This window comes from Phodopus roborovskii, unplaced genomic scaffold (genome assembly GCF_943737965.1).
Source record: "Phodopus roborovskii unplaced genomic scaffold, PHOROB, whole genome shotgun sequence".
NCBI classification, from domain to species: domain Eukaryota; kingdom Metazoa; phylum Chordata; class Mammalia; order Rodentia; family Cricetidae; genus Phodopus; species Phodopus roborovskii.
The window spans coordinates 427468-442910 of NW_026126525.1; the positions used below are offsets into that span (position 1 = coordinate 427468).

General features: G+C 39.0%; 1 protein-coding gene across 11 annotated transcripts in view; it reads right to left on the bottom strand.

Moving 5' to 3' along the window:
- Window positions 1-15443, bottom strand: part of Brdt (bromodomain testis associated) — a 56064-nt gene that overhangs the window by 3570 nt on the left and 37051 nt on the right. For 7 of the 11 annotated variants that reach the window (XM_051198251.1, XM_051198248.1, XM_051198243.1 and 4 more), the window contains 5 exons: window positions 10754-10815; window positions 9874-10042; window positions 3574-3686; window positions 2689-2894; window positions 1822-2008 (listed from right to left, as the gene is read on the bottom strand). In XM_051198251.1, the coding sequence (XP_051054208.1) occupies window positions 1822-2008; window positions 2689-2894; window positions 3574-3686; window positions 9874-10042; window positions 10754-10815 (737 nt within the window). The remainder of the gene's footprint in view (window positions 1-1821; window positions 2009-2688; window positions 2895-3573; window positions 3687-9873; window positions 10043-10753; window positions 10816-15443) is intronic. The other 4 variants (XM_051198250.1, XM_051198252.1, XM_051198253.1 and 1 more) reach the window with 4 other exon arrangements.

A 15443-nucleotide genomic window follows, 5' to 3' on the forward strand; every position in this document is an offset into this window, starting at 1 on the left:
CCACATTTACTGTGACACTGTTCACAATAGGTAAGCACATCAACAGATGAATGTATGAATAAAATGTGGTATGCGTATGTCTGTATCTGTAATGGAGCATCCCTCAACTATTAAGGATGAAATCATGTGTTGGCAGGAAAGTAAATAGAATTTAAAAACATCATGTTCAGCAAAATACATGAGACTCAGAAAGAGAAAGAATGGGGTATGTAGAAACTAGAGTTTTGTGAAAGTCATGAAAATAGAAGGGCAACTATTTGACAAAGAGACAAGTGGGAAGGGATTCTAGTCAAGAGTAGGTTGTGGGGTATGAATATGGCCAGTGCATTTTCATAATGAAACTAGTTAATTTACATATAATAATGACATGTACAAACATGGAAGATACAGAGTGAATATTAGTGGAAACTGTGAACTTACTGTGTGTGTGTGTGTGTGTGTGTGTGTGTGAGCCTATGTAAGCCAGAGATTGACATAGGCCATCTTCCCTGCTTGCCCTCTATCTTCCAATATTGAGGCAGGTCTCTCAGTTGGACCCAGAGCTCACTGATTCAGCTTCTCTAGCCTGCCAACTTGCTCTGGTGGCTCCTTGTTTCTTCCCGCTGCCCCAACCCAAGTGTTGGAACACAGGCAGGTCTCAATGCTCCCCCACATTTATGTAGGTTCTGGGGATTTGCACTCTGGTCCTCATGCTTGCACAACAAACCATCTCTCCAGCCCCAAACTATGGACTTGTGCTGGTGCTGATGGTGGAGTAGTGCTGTTAAAGTCTGTCCCCTGGGTATGACACACTGCCATGTGACGTTAGAGCAGCATTGATTATGACAAGTGAGACCCTCACAAGATCAGGCACTTCCTTCTTCAAGGAGAAGGAGAGGGTTCAAAGGTGAATGACACCTTTTCCCTCCTGAGGATATAGCAGCAGTTAGCAACTATTGGAGAAGGGAAGAGCACAGACGCAAGGAGCTGCCATGTTCCTATGAATAACCCCTTACCCAGGCTTGCTTGTGCGAACAACTCCAGCTGCACTCATACGTTTGCCTGGAATGGTTTCTTTAGTCTGTCGTTAGGGTCCTAATTGGAATTAGACAGACATGCCATACAATATCTGACACTTAGCAGGAGCATGGGAACCAAGCACATCCGTATTGTTCCCGTGAGTGCTGTGACATGGCATGCTTCTGAAGGTAAGATCACCTGGGTCCCTTACCAAGTTGAGCTGCATGTTGTCTATTGTCACCTTGTTGAATTTGTTTCTCTTTCTTTTTTTTTCTGAGACAGGGTTTCTCAGTGTAGCCCAGGCTATCCTGGAACTCACTCTGTAGACCAGGCTGGCCTAGAAATCAGATCTGCCTGCCTTCGACTCCTGAGTTCTGGGATTTAAGCTGTGCACCACCACCTTCTGGCTCTTTCCAATTTTTAAAATCTAGTCATCAGCTAAAGAGACACAAGAAACACTGACCAGGCAGCCATGGCAAGTCTGAAGTGATCTGCAAGTTTCTGAAGTAGTAACAGTGAATTACTTCATTTGCATGCCAGCCATTTTCTTTATGTGCTTAATTTACTTCACCACAGGGAATCATTATTACCTTTTTAAAATGAGGAATTTAAGTCACAGGAAAATGAAAAAAGTCTAGTAAAGAAGAGAGCCCAGGGAGTCCTAGTCCCGAGTTCCACAGCTGATCTGCAGTATCTCCAGCTTGTTTCTTGTAGAAATCTGTACACTAAGCTCTTATCTTAGAGTTGACCCCACGGCCTCACATGAGAGGAGATGCCAGTCTCTCCTTTCCCAGTTAGACCAGTAAGTTAGGGTATACTCACTGCCTCTCTTCTCCTCCGTTCTTGCTCCTTCTCCCTTGCTAAGTTCCGGTCTTTGAGAAGCCAGAGTTTGCTTATGTCTAGAGCTTCCGATGGCTGCTGTTCATGCTGTTCTCCATGACACTTGCTTTCCACTTTGTCTGATAAAGATTCTAGAGGCAAGCCATTTCCAAGGCCATTTCCAAGCTCCCTTAAATAAGCACGAGGGCTCAAAGTAGGTTTTAAGTTCCTTAACATTTTTTTTTTTTTTTAAAAACAAGACATGATTAAACAATGACAACAAAAAGTAATGCATGGGTCCCATGTTGTCAGAGTTCCTCCTCCTCCTCCCTTCCTTCCTTTCCTGACAGGACCTTATGTGGCCCCCTATGTAGCTAAGGATGACTTTAAACTTCTGGTCCTCCTGCCTTCACCTTCCCTAATGCTGGGATTACAGGTATGCACTACCACATGGGGATCAAATGCACTAACTTAGCTATACCCCCAAGCCCCCAAACTTTACTTCTGATGTGACAGGTTTTGTTTGGGTACTTTATATTAACAACAAAAAAAGAAAGGTTTTTACAAACCATGGCCCCCGCACAGCACTATCTTCCTACATCAGAATGGAAAAACTTGGAAGACAGTTCTGGGAAATACAGTCCTTATCATTTGGTAACATTTGCATCTTTACTAGCTCGATTTCTTGCTATTTCTGTCTTTTAAAAATTATATATAACCACTTAGAAAAATATTGAGAAGATATATACACTTCTTAAAACTACAATTTGTTGTTTGTTCTACTAGACAAAAGAATCACAGTAACTTGGCAAATTGTCAGAGGCATCTCTGTACCTCCCAAGGCCTTACTGAAGTCAGTGAGTCACAGACCTCTGATTTTCTTGAGATACTTTGGGTTCCTTTGAGCTTTGCTCCAGGTGTTTCCGTGTCTGCTCCTGTGTCCGGGCTTTTACTTCTTTCTCTATGGCAGCTTTTCTAAACTGGTTGAAAAGCTCATCTGAGGATTTCAGTACACTTGATGGTTTCACTGGCTTGCCTAGACTTTTCCAAGAGTCTGCATTCTTAATCTTTATATCCTAAAGTAGAAAAATATTTGATTCAGCCTATGTTTATATATACTAATCAAATTTTGGAAGAAAAATGGTATCTTCTGACAAGAGCAGGCTAAGGTTGGAAAGGCCTTTGTGGACTCTGACTTCAGCTGAGGAAAACAATTTAAACTCAGTTGTTCATCTAAGAGCAAACTAAAATATTACAAGGTTGTGCATGCTTCAGTGTGGTTCACTTTTGGGTGTTAACAGAGGAAATTGCTTGATTTTGTGTCTAGACGATAATCCTAAGCATTAAGAAACATCGAGGTAGAGGCTTGTTCCCTGAGTACTTCTAAGAAAGGAGAAGGGATCCATCTACCACCTTCATAGTTTGAAATTTAGTTTCAAATGCCTGGAATAGGACCTCATAGTTAAAGTATCCCAAGCATCTAGAAGATAGCTTGAAAAAATGCTTCCAGTGTGTGCTCTGAAGGTTAGGGAAGTCTCCACAGACTCTTAAGATGGTATTATGACAGACTATGAATGTAAGTAAAAGATTCATTACAGCAGGTAGGAGGTACATTTACTTACATTCTTTTTTTTTTGACATAAGCAAAAGTTAGGATTAGGGATCAATCTTATTTTAGTGTTTACAAATCTTTCATATAATTCATAATTAAATCTTAAGTCCTTTCAACATTTGAGAAAATTTACATTATTTTACCTTCTGCACAGGAACTCGAAAGCCTGGCTCTAAAGCTGAGGGGCTCTCAGCAGAGGTAGGTACCACAGCGGGGCCGTTGGAGGCTTGTTTGGAATCACCTAGAAGCACACACCCTTTAGAAAAGCATAATGGAAACACTTCAGGGTATTTATTCAGAGTTTAATTTTCATTTTCCTTTCATGTCAGACATCATAAAAATAAAATAGCCAGATATAATGGCAAATGCCTCTAATCCCAACAGTTAAGAGGCTGAGGCAGGACAGTCATGATTAAAGGTCCACTTGTACTACTTATAAAATCCTAATTAAGAAAAAAGAAAAACAAAACAATGGAAGACCGAGACATACATACAGACACATATGCTCTCGTGCACACACACACAGATATGAAATAAATAAAATTACTAAGTTTTCTATGTATTATAACTTTATTATATTTATATTATTTGCTGGTTATGTTATAAAAGTAAACATTTCTCACTTGAAGGTGACCTTTGTTTTTTACTGTTTGTTTCAGGATCATGGCTGACACACCATGGCAGGGAGCAAACCTGCTCTCATCGTATGGAGCCTGCTCTCCAGTCTGTACAGAAGTAGATCTGGATTAGGCTAAAATGTCATGAAAATTCTGCCTTTCTCTGGTGAGTAAAAAGGAATAGAACCAGGAAAGGCCTCCAGAAAGGTGGGGCATAGCACTAGATGGTCAGTGTGAGAGAATAAAAAATACAAAGAATAGGACAATACATATTATAATACCAACCTACTAGGCAAAATGTGCCCACTGGTGCAATGGTGGTGTGATTGTTATAGGTAACTGACTGCTTTCTGACTGTATCTGAGGTTTGTTCCACAGGAAGAATTCATACCTGGCAGTGTAAACTGGGTCAAAAGCTCATGGCTGAAGCCATCAAAGACCACAGGGGAGAATCTACTTCTATTTGGTTAAATGGCCATATTGTCTTCTCATTATTTATGTTAATACACCCTTAGATATGTGCTCTCAACTGTGGTTAGGAAATTTTGCAGTAGGCAGCCATGCAGAGACTTGCAACTGCTCAGCATGCTGAAAAATTTGCCTGGGAGAGCTCAGTCAGTTCTGAAGGCTACAGCTTATATCAACTCCCTCTCAGGGAGCACTGTGGACTAGAGAGAGGCGAGAGTGGGGAGGGACACTGTGAAGGGCTGTCTTCTAGACATGACTGGATATTTACTGCATTCATAAACTCAAGTGGCTATCTGAACAAGACCTACACAAGATCAAGCCAATCAGCATTTCAGCATACAGAGTAGGGGCTCTTCAGGCCCCACCCAGCTGAGGAGGTATTGGCAGGTGATAGCTGCTGGGAACAGAGTCTTACTCATTTGGTGATGTGGCTGTTGGTTGTACATGACTGCCCAACACCAATCAGCACTCACTGGACTCAGTAGATTATTATTATTATTATTATTATTATTTTATCATTGAACAGAAGAAGAGGACACAAGTTGGGAGGAGACATTAGGAGAGAGGTTCAAGTGGAGTTGGAGGGGATGGGACAGCACAGATATGACAAAATACTATAATCCAGTTTGAACTCTGATCAACTTTAATTGGTTGATCAAAAACATAGAGAAATAAAAAAGCACAGTGTCTTTTTTAATTGACTCAAACTCACAAAATTCTAATTATTCACATGATATGGGATGTATAGCTAAGCTTCTACCATCCCTCAGACCCTTGACTAAATCACACCTGTTTTCAAGCTAAGGCTAGAGGATAGCTAGAAACAGAGTGAGCACAGAAGGAAGGAGACACTGTCAAAGGAGGCATGAATTAAAGAACAGATCTTAAATTTAAACCCTGTGCAGTCCAACATGCATGCATTTTCTTAAGCCAATGAGGAGTGAAAAGGTGGGGGAAAGCTCAAGGTGCAGAAACACAGCCCTTTCCAGGTGCACCAGAGATTATGCAGGAGGCAGAGTGTATGTGGAAATTGAGGAGAACTCAAGGGTGATTCTCAGCTCATTGGAAAGTGGTAACACTGTCATCACCACTAATTAAAAAGGAAGATAAAAATCTAGGGACTGAAGAGCTGGGGAGATAGTTCAGCTGTTAAGATTACTGACTGTTCTTCCGGAGGACTGGGGTTCAGTTCCCATCACCCACAAAGTGATTTACAACCATCCGTAACCCTTGTTCCAGGGGATCCTACAACCTCTTCCAGCCTCTGTGGGTATCAGTCATGAACATGGTGCACAGACAAACATGCAGGAAAACACTCAGGTAACATAAAAATTAAAATAATAAATCCGGGGACTGAAAAGTGGGGTGTTTGTTTTTACATGGTTTAGATTGGTTATATGATACTGAAATAAAGACACTCATTAGTGTTGCATAAGCAAGATGAATTTGAATTGTGCAAATAACAGGAGAACAGAGACTACACAGAATTGGTATACAGTACATAGTTTCTCAGCCTTTTCCATGGCACGATATCTAGAGAGTAATGAAGACACATAGCACACCTAAGCAAACAAGGAGGCTGTGCTGAACATGTCATTTGAGAGAGGAGGGCAGTACTTGATCAGCAAGCCTGGGTGGGAAACTCCCCAGGAAGAAGGAAGCAGCTTATTGGAGAGCTGTGACAACAACTGTTCTCCCAGCACTTGGGAACTGAGGCAGGAGGACTATGAGTTTGAGAATAACGTGAGAATAACTACATACAGAGCACAACCCTGTCTCAAAAGAAAACAGAAGTTAAGGATGTTAAGTTCAGAATGTTGTTAATGTTTAAAGGCAGTGCAAAGCGTGGCAGTGGGACAAGACTGGAGGCGGGAGGAAAAACCATACTCGTTACAAATGGCGCCCAACGTGGCTACTAAAAACTTCCACTTAAAATTTAACAAAAGCTTAAAAAAGGGGTTTTTATATAAAAACAGAGACAAGGAAGGCTTCTTACTAACAGCATTTTTCTCGGTTGGACTCTGCAAGAGACAAGCAAATATTTGCGTGGCTCCTTTAAGGGAGGATTCCTGACTCAGCACAAGAGGCAAAAAAACCGCAAGGCTTTTAAATAACTTTGCTAACAATTTATTGGTGTGTATGAGAGATGGCAATGGCAGTGACCACATCTCCAAGCCGGCAGCATGCCTGCTGGATGGCAGCGTTGACCAGGGCAGTGACCACAGCTTTCATTGCTGGCGGTAAAGGTACCCACTGCCATCTTTGATAACTGAGGCAGAAACAACAAAGACTTTCATTTTACCAGATAAAAGACTCGTGGCCAGAAAAAGATAAAGATTTACAGTAAAGGCAGATTCATATTAAGAAAAACCTCTAAAGGTTTAAAAAATACATAGCCTCGGGGGAAAAAAAGTGGTTTTAAAAAGACAGAGAACAGCTGGGTGTGGTGGCCACACACCTTTAATCCCAGCACTCGGGAGGCAGAGGCAAGCAGATCTCTGTGATTTGCAAGTAAACCTTGTATGCAGAGTAAATTCCAGGACAGATAAAAGTTACACAGAGAAACCCTGTCTCAAAAAATAAAATGTAAAATGAACAGAGTAATAATAAAGCCACATAAAGATGAAAAGCTCAGAGAGAATCTGGTTACTGTATGGCATTATATTGTCTTTATATCGTTTGACTGCTGAGGAAACAACTGTTAAAGGAAATACTGCTGGATTAATTCAATTTATATATTTTAAAAATGCTTTGACTCTAAAATTTAAGTTCAAGGACCAGTTACTGGGGAAAAGGATTTCTAATTTTGTTTCCACAGAAAATGAAAAGCTGTGGATTCCTTCCAGACTAATGTGGTTTGATCAAGTCAGACCCCCTGAAATAGAGTTCCTGGTGATCCAACATTCAAAGCAGCTTGAACAAAGCAGCCTTGCAGACTACAGCCAGGATTTCTTCATCTTCTTAGGATCCCCATGACAGCGCCCCCTATCAGCAGGAAGTAGTTTGGAAAAAACGATGCCCAAATTCCCAAATATTGTTTATAAATGTTTGTTTTCATTTAAGTGGGCTCGGTTTTAAATGGTTAATGACAACAACCAATCTCCTTTTAAAGGTAAAAAGGGGATTATGGTATAGATATGAATACTTTGTTTTGGAATGGATTTTCATTTATTGATATAAATTTAAGGTCAATTTTGTAATTAAATATATTTCTCCTCTTGTTTAGGTATAGTGTTTATATAGCTCATTTAAAAATGTAATGTATAATTCAATACAGATTATAAATAGTACCTATGATAGTCAGATATTATAGTTAAGTTAGTTAAGATTTATAAATATATAGAAATGTATTTGAGATGGATAGGAATTCTTCAAACCTTTCAAAGACCTACAGAATATGGCATTTAAAATGATTTAGGGTTTTTCTTGACAGCAAGACATAAATGCTCCTGGTGTCAAAAAGGAAGATGGACATCGAAGAAACTCGTTATGGAGTTTACTTTCAATATGACAAGTCTAGCTATTTGGACAAGATACTGCTCTTGTATGGACTGTTTGACTTTATGCTGTATAAACTGGACATGCAGGACCCACAGAAAAGTGACTGCTGATTGAAGATGGACATTGCTACAGAGTTCCTGCTTCATGGAAGAGTCTGCCAGATAGTCTGCAGGATACAGAGAAAAGTGACTGACAAACAGTTTAAAGTTTCTTGCTTTACTGAAGAGTCTGCCAGACACTATGGCCTATGGGCTGAAGATGGAAGATTACAAAAGAACTTCAGGTGACTGGCAAAGCAAGATGTCTCTGTCATTTCTAGAGTTTATATACTTATTATCCTTCTGTGGTCTTTGAAGGAGTTGAAGACAGATAGTTATGGTTATAGTTTTCCTTAGTTAAGCTTAAAGATAAGTTACATATAGGACTTTAGACTCACAAATATAGGATGGATGATAGAATAGTTTCTTAAATCTTGCTAAATGTTAATGGACTAAATATTGTCAACTATGATTCTTACTTGATAACTGTTATGTTATATATTTTTCTATGTTAAGGTTAAAACCCTTGTTTTTATTTTAGACAGAAAAGAGGAGATGATGGGAGATATCATTCTGTATATGTTTCTCATACTGGTTTAATGAATAAAGCACTGTTGGCCAATAGGAAAGCAAGATAGGCAGGACTAGGAGACAAGGAGGATAGAGGATGTAGTAAAGAGGAGCCAAGATGGAGGATGGAGAGAGCAGTACGCGGCAGCCGGTTCCGGGTAAGAAGACCACGTGGAAATACATAGATTAACACAAATTGGTTAATACTTAAGACAGAGCTAGCCGATAAGAAAGTAGTAATTGGCCAACAGTATAATATAGAGTCTCTGTGTGTTATTTGGGGCTCGCGGCGGGAGGACAAGACCAGCGGCGGCAGGCGGAAAAGCCCAACTCTTACAGTGCTCAGTTCACCTGATGAGTCTTTCAATTTTTTCTTTTTTTCTTCCTACCACTTACTTCATTTCCCCATACAACTGTAAGATCTCTATTGTCCTCCCTAGAACAACCACACCATCTTTCTCTCCTAAGCATTTAACATGTGTCTTCGGGAGAGAACACAGTGCTCAGAGACTGTACTTGTCCTCTGGGCACACTAGGCCCTGCCTAAGAGGAGGCCCACTAATCTGTCTGCCGCTGTCTCTCTTGTTTATGGTTTATTCAGGGTTTGCGGTTTTGTTGTTGCTGTTTGTCTTGTTGAACTGGGGATTGAGCCAGGGGCCTTATATATGCTAACCATATAGTCTACCATTGAGTTACAATCCTAGTCCCTGGTTTACTTTCTTCTCCAATTTCTATTTCCTTCTCCACAAGGATGACTAGAACCTAAGTTAAAGACAAAATAAAAAAGCATGGAATTCCACACTGGAAGCAACAAGAGAGTCAAACCCCCTGTTCCTCTAATCTGAAGCGCAAGGTCATCTCGGGTACTCAGTGAGTACAAGGGGCATCTGGAGTCTAAGTGACTCTGACTCAAAGGAAAACAAAGAAAACCCACTTTGTTTTCCCCACATCACTGCACTTCATGTTTTTCCCACACATGTGTTAGAACAGCATTTTCCAAGGTAGCTAAAATATGGTGCTAAGGTTGGGTATTGAAAAAGATTTTTCACAATCTATATACCCAAGAAAATTGATTATAAATTATATAGATACAGTGAGTACTTTATATATATAGCAGACACCTTTTAACAGTGTGCTTCCGTGATGAGTCCAGTCTGGACCTGGCTCATTCAGGGTTTCTCGGATATGTAACACTGTTCTCACATGTGGCCTCAGCTTGTATTTCTTGTGGCTTCCTTGTATTTCTCACCTGAAAGAGGCTGAGTCTGCACAGATGCAATGCTCCCTGTGGTCTGTGGATGTTCTGATACATGCTGGCCATGCACCTGCTGGCATTGCTTCCCTGCTGCTGATGGGGCTATAGTCTGCTGAGCAAGGGGAGGTTTGGCAGAGGCTGTATCTTGCACAGGAGGCTGTATCTGATAGACAAAGACCAAGTTACTCTTCACAGTTCTTACCACACAAGAAGCACAACAAGAGAACTGAACACAAGAGGTAAGACTCTAATGAAAATGTGTCACTAAGTCACATAGACCTGCTCGAGGAGACCCTGTAGATGAGGATACCATGGTTTAGGAAGTTTAAATAGCTTGCTCAATGCCTATGATCTTAGATCTTCAGAACCCTGAGGGCCGATCTCTTTCTAGCCTTTGTTTAGAAATTCCGCACAGAACTCTACACACCCTGTTTGTGCACCGAGGCATGAAGTATTCCTCTGCACCCACAATACTGACGCTGAGCTGGGGTTTCTAGAACTTACTCAACTTAACTGACATATAGCAATTATTATCTTATAATAAGAAAGGAGGAAGCCAAGTCATTTCTACATTTCTATAGTCAACATCGTATAAGAGAAAGTCTTTGAACACCTAGTTGACAGGCTGAAAACAGTGACGTTTTAATGTAAGAAAAAAAAATGTGTTATTTTTCTCTTCTTTTTGAGTCTTTTGCTATACAATGCAGGCTAGCTCAAACCCTCGGTCCTCCTTCCTTTTCTTCCTCAGTGCTGATACCATTTATTGGCACTACCACACCCAGAGTGCTTCCCCCAAATCTTTTGAAGAAAGTTCCTACTAGCCATTGTAGCACACATACTGTTTTCAATGCTGATGTTAAAAGATTCAGCTTACCTTTATATTCTCTTTTGGAGGCAAATCATTCTGTTTTGCGTCAGTAAATTTAGGACATATTTCTGAAAATGTATATAATTATTTCAACATTTGTAAGCTTAAATAAACTACCAAGTTATAACTTTTCCATATATGAAATGTAAAAACATGAAACTGAGAACCTGCCAAAGAGACCCAACTCCCTGGTCCTAGGATGTCAGCCAAAGGGACCCAATTCCCTGTTCATAGGACATCATCAGTCAAAGGGCACAAGTTTTCAGGTGGACAGAAGACCAATTTCAGGAGCTCTGTTATAAAGTGATTATAGCCTATAATATGTTGCATATTTGAAAAACACTAACATAGTAGGTTTTAAGGATTTTCAACACAGAAAATATGTAGTGACAGATATGTTGATGTTATTAAATTGTTCTAAGATGCATGCATATGTTAAAAATATGTCAGATACCCCAACATGTTATTATTGTTTTTCAACAAAAGAAACAAGACTTTTGGGGCTCATAAAAAAAAGAAAAAGGGTTCACTTAAAAAGAATGCTTTTAATACCAATCTCTTGTATCAAAAAATTCTTACAGTTACAGATTTTGCCCTATTTAAATTAGGCCACTTTAGTTTAAATGGGAAAAGATATTTTCCCCAATCTTCTTTGTTTATGATGGAATAAATACCCATTCAGAAATCCCACTTTGGATTACATTCAAGAAAAAAAACCAAGTGTGCTGCTTCAGGGTAAGGAACTTCAGTGAGAATTTAAAAAGAAAGTTACAAAGCAGAGCTCAAGTTTTCAGACACCAGCTAAAGAGCCATAAGTACAGCTCTACAGGGCTTAGTTAAAATCATCGAGAACATACCACAAGAGAAACAAGAGCTTCTTATTTATCTGCTAGGATACATAGGATGAATTTATTATAAGTCAAATACCTGATACCCTTGCTAAACTTGAAGATCCATCTAATTTAATAGCCCTCTACTTGAAAACCACTTGGAAGTTCCTACTAGATAGAAACAAATTGTCTTTTTTGTTTGTTTTTGAGGCAGTGTCTTACAGCTCAGGATGGCCTCAAAATCACTCTGTATTGAAAGTAGCCTTGAATTACTCATCCTCCAGCCTCCACCTCTCACGTGTTAGGACAAGTGTACATCATCACTCCTGGTTTGTACCTTATAGTACCCAGGGCTGAGTGCACGCTTCTTAGGTAAGTACTCTATCACCTACAGCACTCCAGGAAATCAATGGGTTTTACAGGGCCTCCTTTGCTCTAAAAATATCTGTTCAGCTGACACTGGCAGTAAAAGTAAATGTAAGAGCCCTTTCTGCCTGCTGTGGTACGACAAGGTTCCTTTTTTGTTTATGGTACAACCCACTGTGGTGCCATTCTCCCTGGCATTAGCTTCTCTACCATGTGAAGAAGCAGATTGGTAGTTACTACCTTGATCCATCGCTCACAGCCAGCCCTCACGAACCACCTGAATGGTATTTCGTTCAAGCCCAAGGGTACCAAGGCTGGTCAACACCAAATATTATGCAAACTTAAAACACTCTAAATTAATAATTACCTTCTGCCTCCTGAAATGCCATCAGTTTCCACTGGATGTGTTACTGTTCTTTCCTCTCTTAAAATATTTGATGCTGGACACTGTTACAATTGCTAAATGGCACTCAAAGTTGTGCTTTAACTTAAAGAATTCAATGTTTAAATGACACAAGCCAGTATCACTCAGCCAAGACCAATTTTAGTGTTGGGATTGGGTAGAGGGGTGACTGGGAGGGACTGAGCACACTGAGGATAGAGAGATCCGGGGTCCTTCACACTTAAAGAAGAAACTACAGTTCAGCTTTGAACAAAAAACAAAAATACATATCATTAATATAATAATACACATATCTATTAATCTTATTCAAACATGCACCTAAACTACAATGTCCTACAATGCAGATACCTTAGTGAAATAAGAATATCACACACCACACTAGTGTCCTGCTAAGAAAAGCTTAAGAACATTTCCTTAGTTTTATGACATATAAAACTAATGTTTAGGCTTATAAAAATTAGTACCACAAGATCTGGAGACACTAGCAAAAGGCAAAGAATTTTAACTAGAAATTTCAGAATTGCCTAGTACATGTAAATAAATATTTACACTGCACTATAGCATATTTAACATTTAAATGTTCTACTGAACACAGACAGGAGAACAGTGCTTTGCTTCTCATCCTAACCTTAAGTAACTGCCTCCCAAGAACATGGTGGTATAAATGCATATATGCACATTTTTGCTACTAAGCTTAGCATTGTATTTTAATTAGTAATAATGATCTACCATATTTGGGAAACATCAATATGTTGACAACAATTATGATTACATATCTATTAACAACTAATTTCTCTTGGGTCTCTCAACAATATACATGCCTATATTAAGAAATTCTCATTATGCAATGTAAATGAACCACAAATCCAATGCATATGATATTGTTGTTCGAATTTCACATCTCTCAAAAACTTAATTTTAAATTTTAATTGTAAGATTTTTTTTATTCTAAACTACACACAAAACTTATTAGAGTTAAAATAGCTAGAATTGTTAGAGACTTGGTTAACAGGTCTACTCAGTACTTATTTACCTCTGGAAGCCCTGAGGTACTCCAGAATGTACTCCAGAGACACCAAATGTCACCAGCAAGCTCATTTGAAATAAAATCCCAATAGGTTGAATATGAATTCAAAGCCACAGTGCAACCCAGAATATGATGTCACACACACACAAGAAATAATTACCAAAACTTATGAGATTAGAGAAACCATGTCCCATTCTAAAAGACCATGGAAGTGACTGAACTCATTGTGTGGCAGCTTTATCTTATTCTACAGAGATAGCAGGCCCTGAGGTATGGAAGGATTTGTCCAAAGGTATTAACCAGACCCAGTCTAGTAGTCACAAATTCCAACAATTGGTCCTGCACCAAGCTCGTGGTCCTTTTAAGGACCTTTGGCTATTCTTGTTGTAGTGTTTGGAGGTTCCTTTAACACCAAGAACAAAATAGTCATAAAAACTTGCTTCCTTTATCATGAGTCTTTCAACTTGAGTTAGAAAAGAGGAAGCCACAAAAGAGCAAACAACTACAGTTATTCTCAAACATGACAGTACCTTTGAAGCCTTAAAATTTTATTATTTCACACGAATGACTACCAGTATTTTACATATGTGTGACATGTGAGTCTGGTGCCTGCAGAGGAATTACAAATGGCTGTGAGCCACACGTGGTTGCTGAGAACTGAACCAGGGGCTTCTGGAAGAGCAGCCACTGCTCTAAACTGCTGAGCCATCTCTGTAGCTGTACAACCCTAACCCTCCTATATTTTTTAAGGCTATGCATACCTGTTTCCCATGTCCATCCCAATTCAGACACAGTTCAGATTCAGACACAGTATTATAAAAAAGCTTACAGGTCATTCTAATACTGCCAAGGTGGAGATGCACTATTACAAATAATACAATTATCCAGGAAGACCTAGCTTGTGTAGAAATAATGATACACAGTATAGAAATGATGAGTACAAGGTCCAACCTTAATACAGACCTCAGTGTATGAACCTGTTTATACTTTATTGTACCAAGCCTGGATTCTTGGCTTGTATCTTTCTACATCCTTCTAGTCCTTTGAATCAAAAGACTTCAATTGAGAGAAATTTAATCATATTCTCTGTGCTTCTGCAGAAAAACTCAAGGACAGTGAAGTGATAAATTATTTTATTCTTACTCTGAAATCACTGTTAAAAGATTATTACTATGGAGTTGTTTTGTGTATATCAATCACATTAAACATGCTTCAAACATTCCACTTTAGACTAAGTGTTTGAGCTCATATTTCCGTAGTTTCTTGGATTATTTCCTATAAGGTTCCAAACAGAAGTGCTAGTATTTTATTTATTTTTGTTTAACTTTTGAGCCAGGGTCTCATGCAGTTTGGGCTGGCCTGGGATCTTGAGTTTCTGATGCCTAGCCTGGCTAAAGTGCTGTGGCTGATGAGCTAAGCCATAGGACTGTTAATCTCAATTGTTTGATTATATTCCTCTTTATCACGATACTTAAAAGCAGTTTGTTGAGTTTCAGAACTGTTCCCATGTGAGCACAAGTGCAGCCAACACAGCTATGCAGAATTAACTTTATTTTCAAGCCTCATCTATATCTTGAATCTGACACTTTATATTTTGACAGATATGAAAAATAAATTTAAAGGGTTTGCATTTGTACCAATGTTTACTAGATCCCTTGATTTATGTGTACATGACTACTTGCAGACATTGTCAGTCAAAAAGAAAATGTAAATGATCAAATTACATTGTAATGAAAAACTACCTCTGGTCCACAGGTTCCCATGCTCATTTTACAAGGATTTAGGATTTCATTAGCAACTCTTTATCTTGAAATAGATTTGATATCTTGCTTGAAATGATAATTAAATGAATCTCTTATATTTTTCAACAAGACAGTCCTTGGAAATCTATACTCTACTGTGTAGTTAGTCCTGCTTAGTCAAGTAAAAAAATATGTACAAACTGATGTCATAATAATGGTCAATAGCTCTTTTGGTGATTCAGAACAAACAACTTTAAAGCTACTTATAACACTCATGTAGTTTTCAATATTACCTATTCTGGCTAGTTTTATGTTAATTTGACCCAAG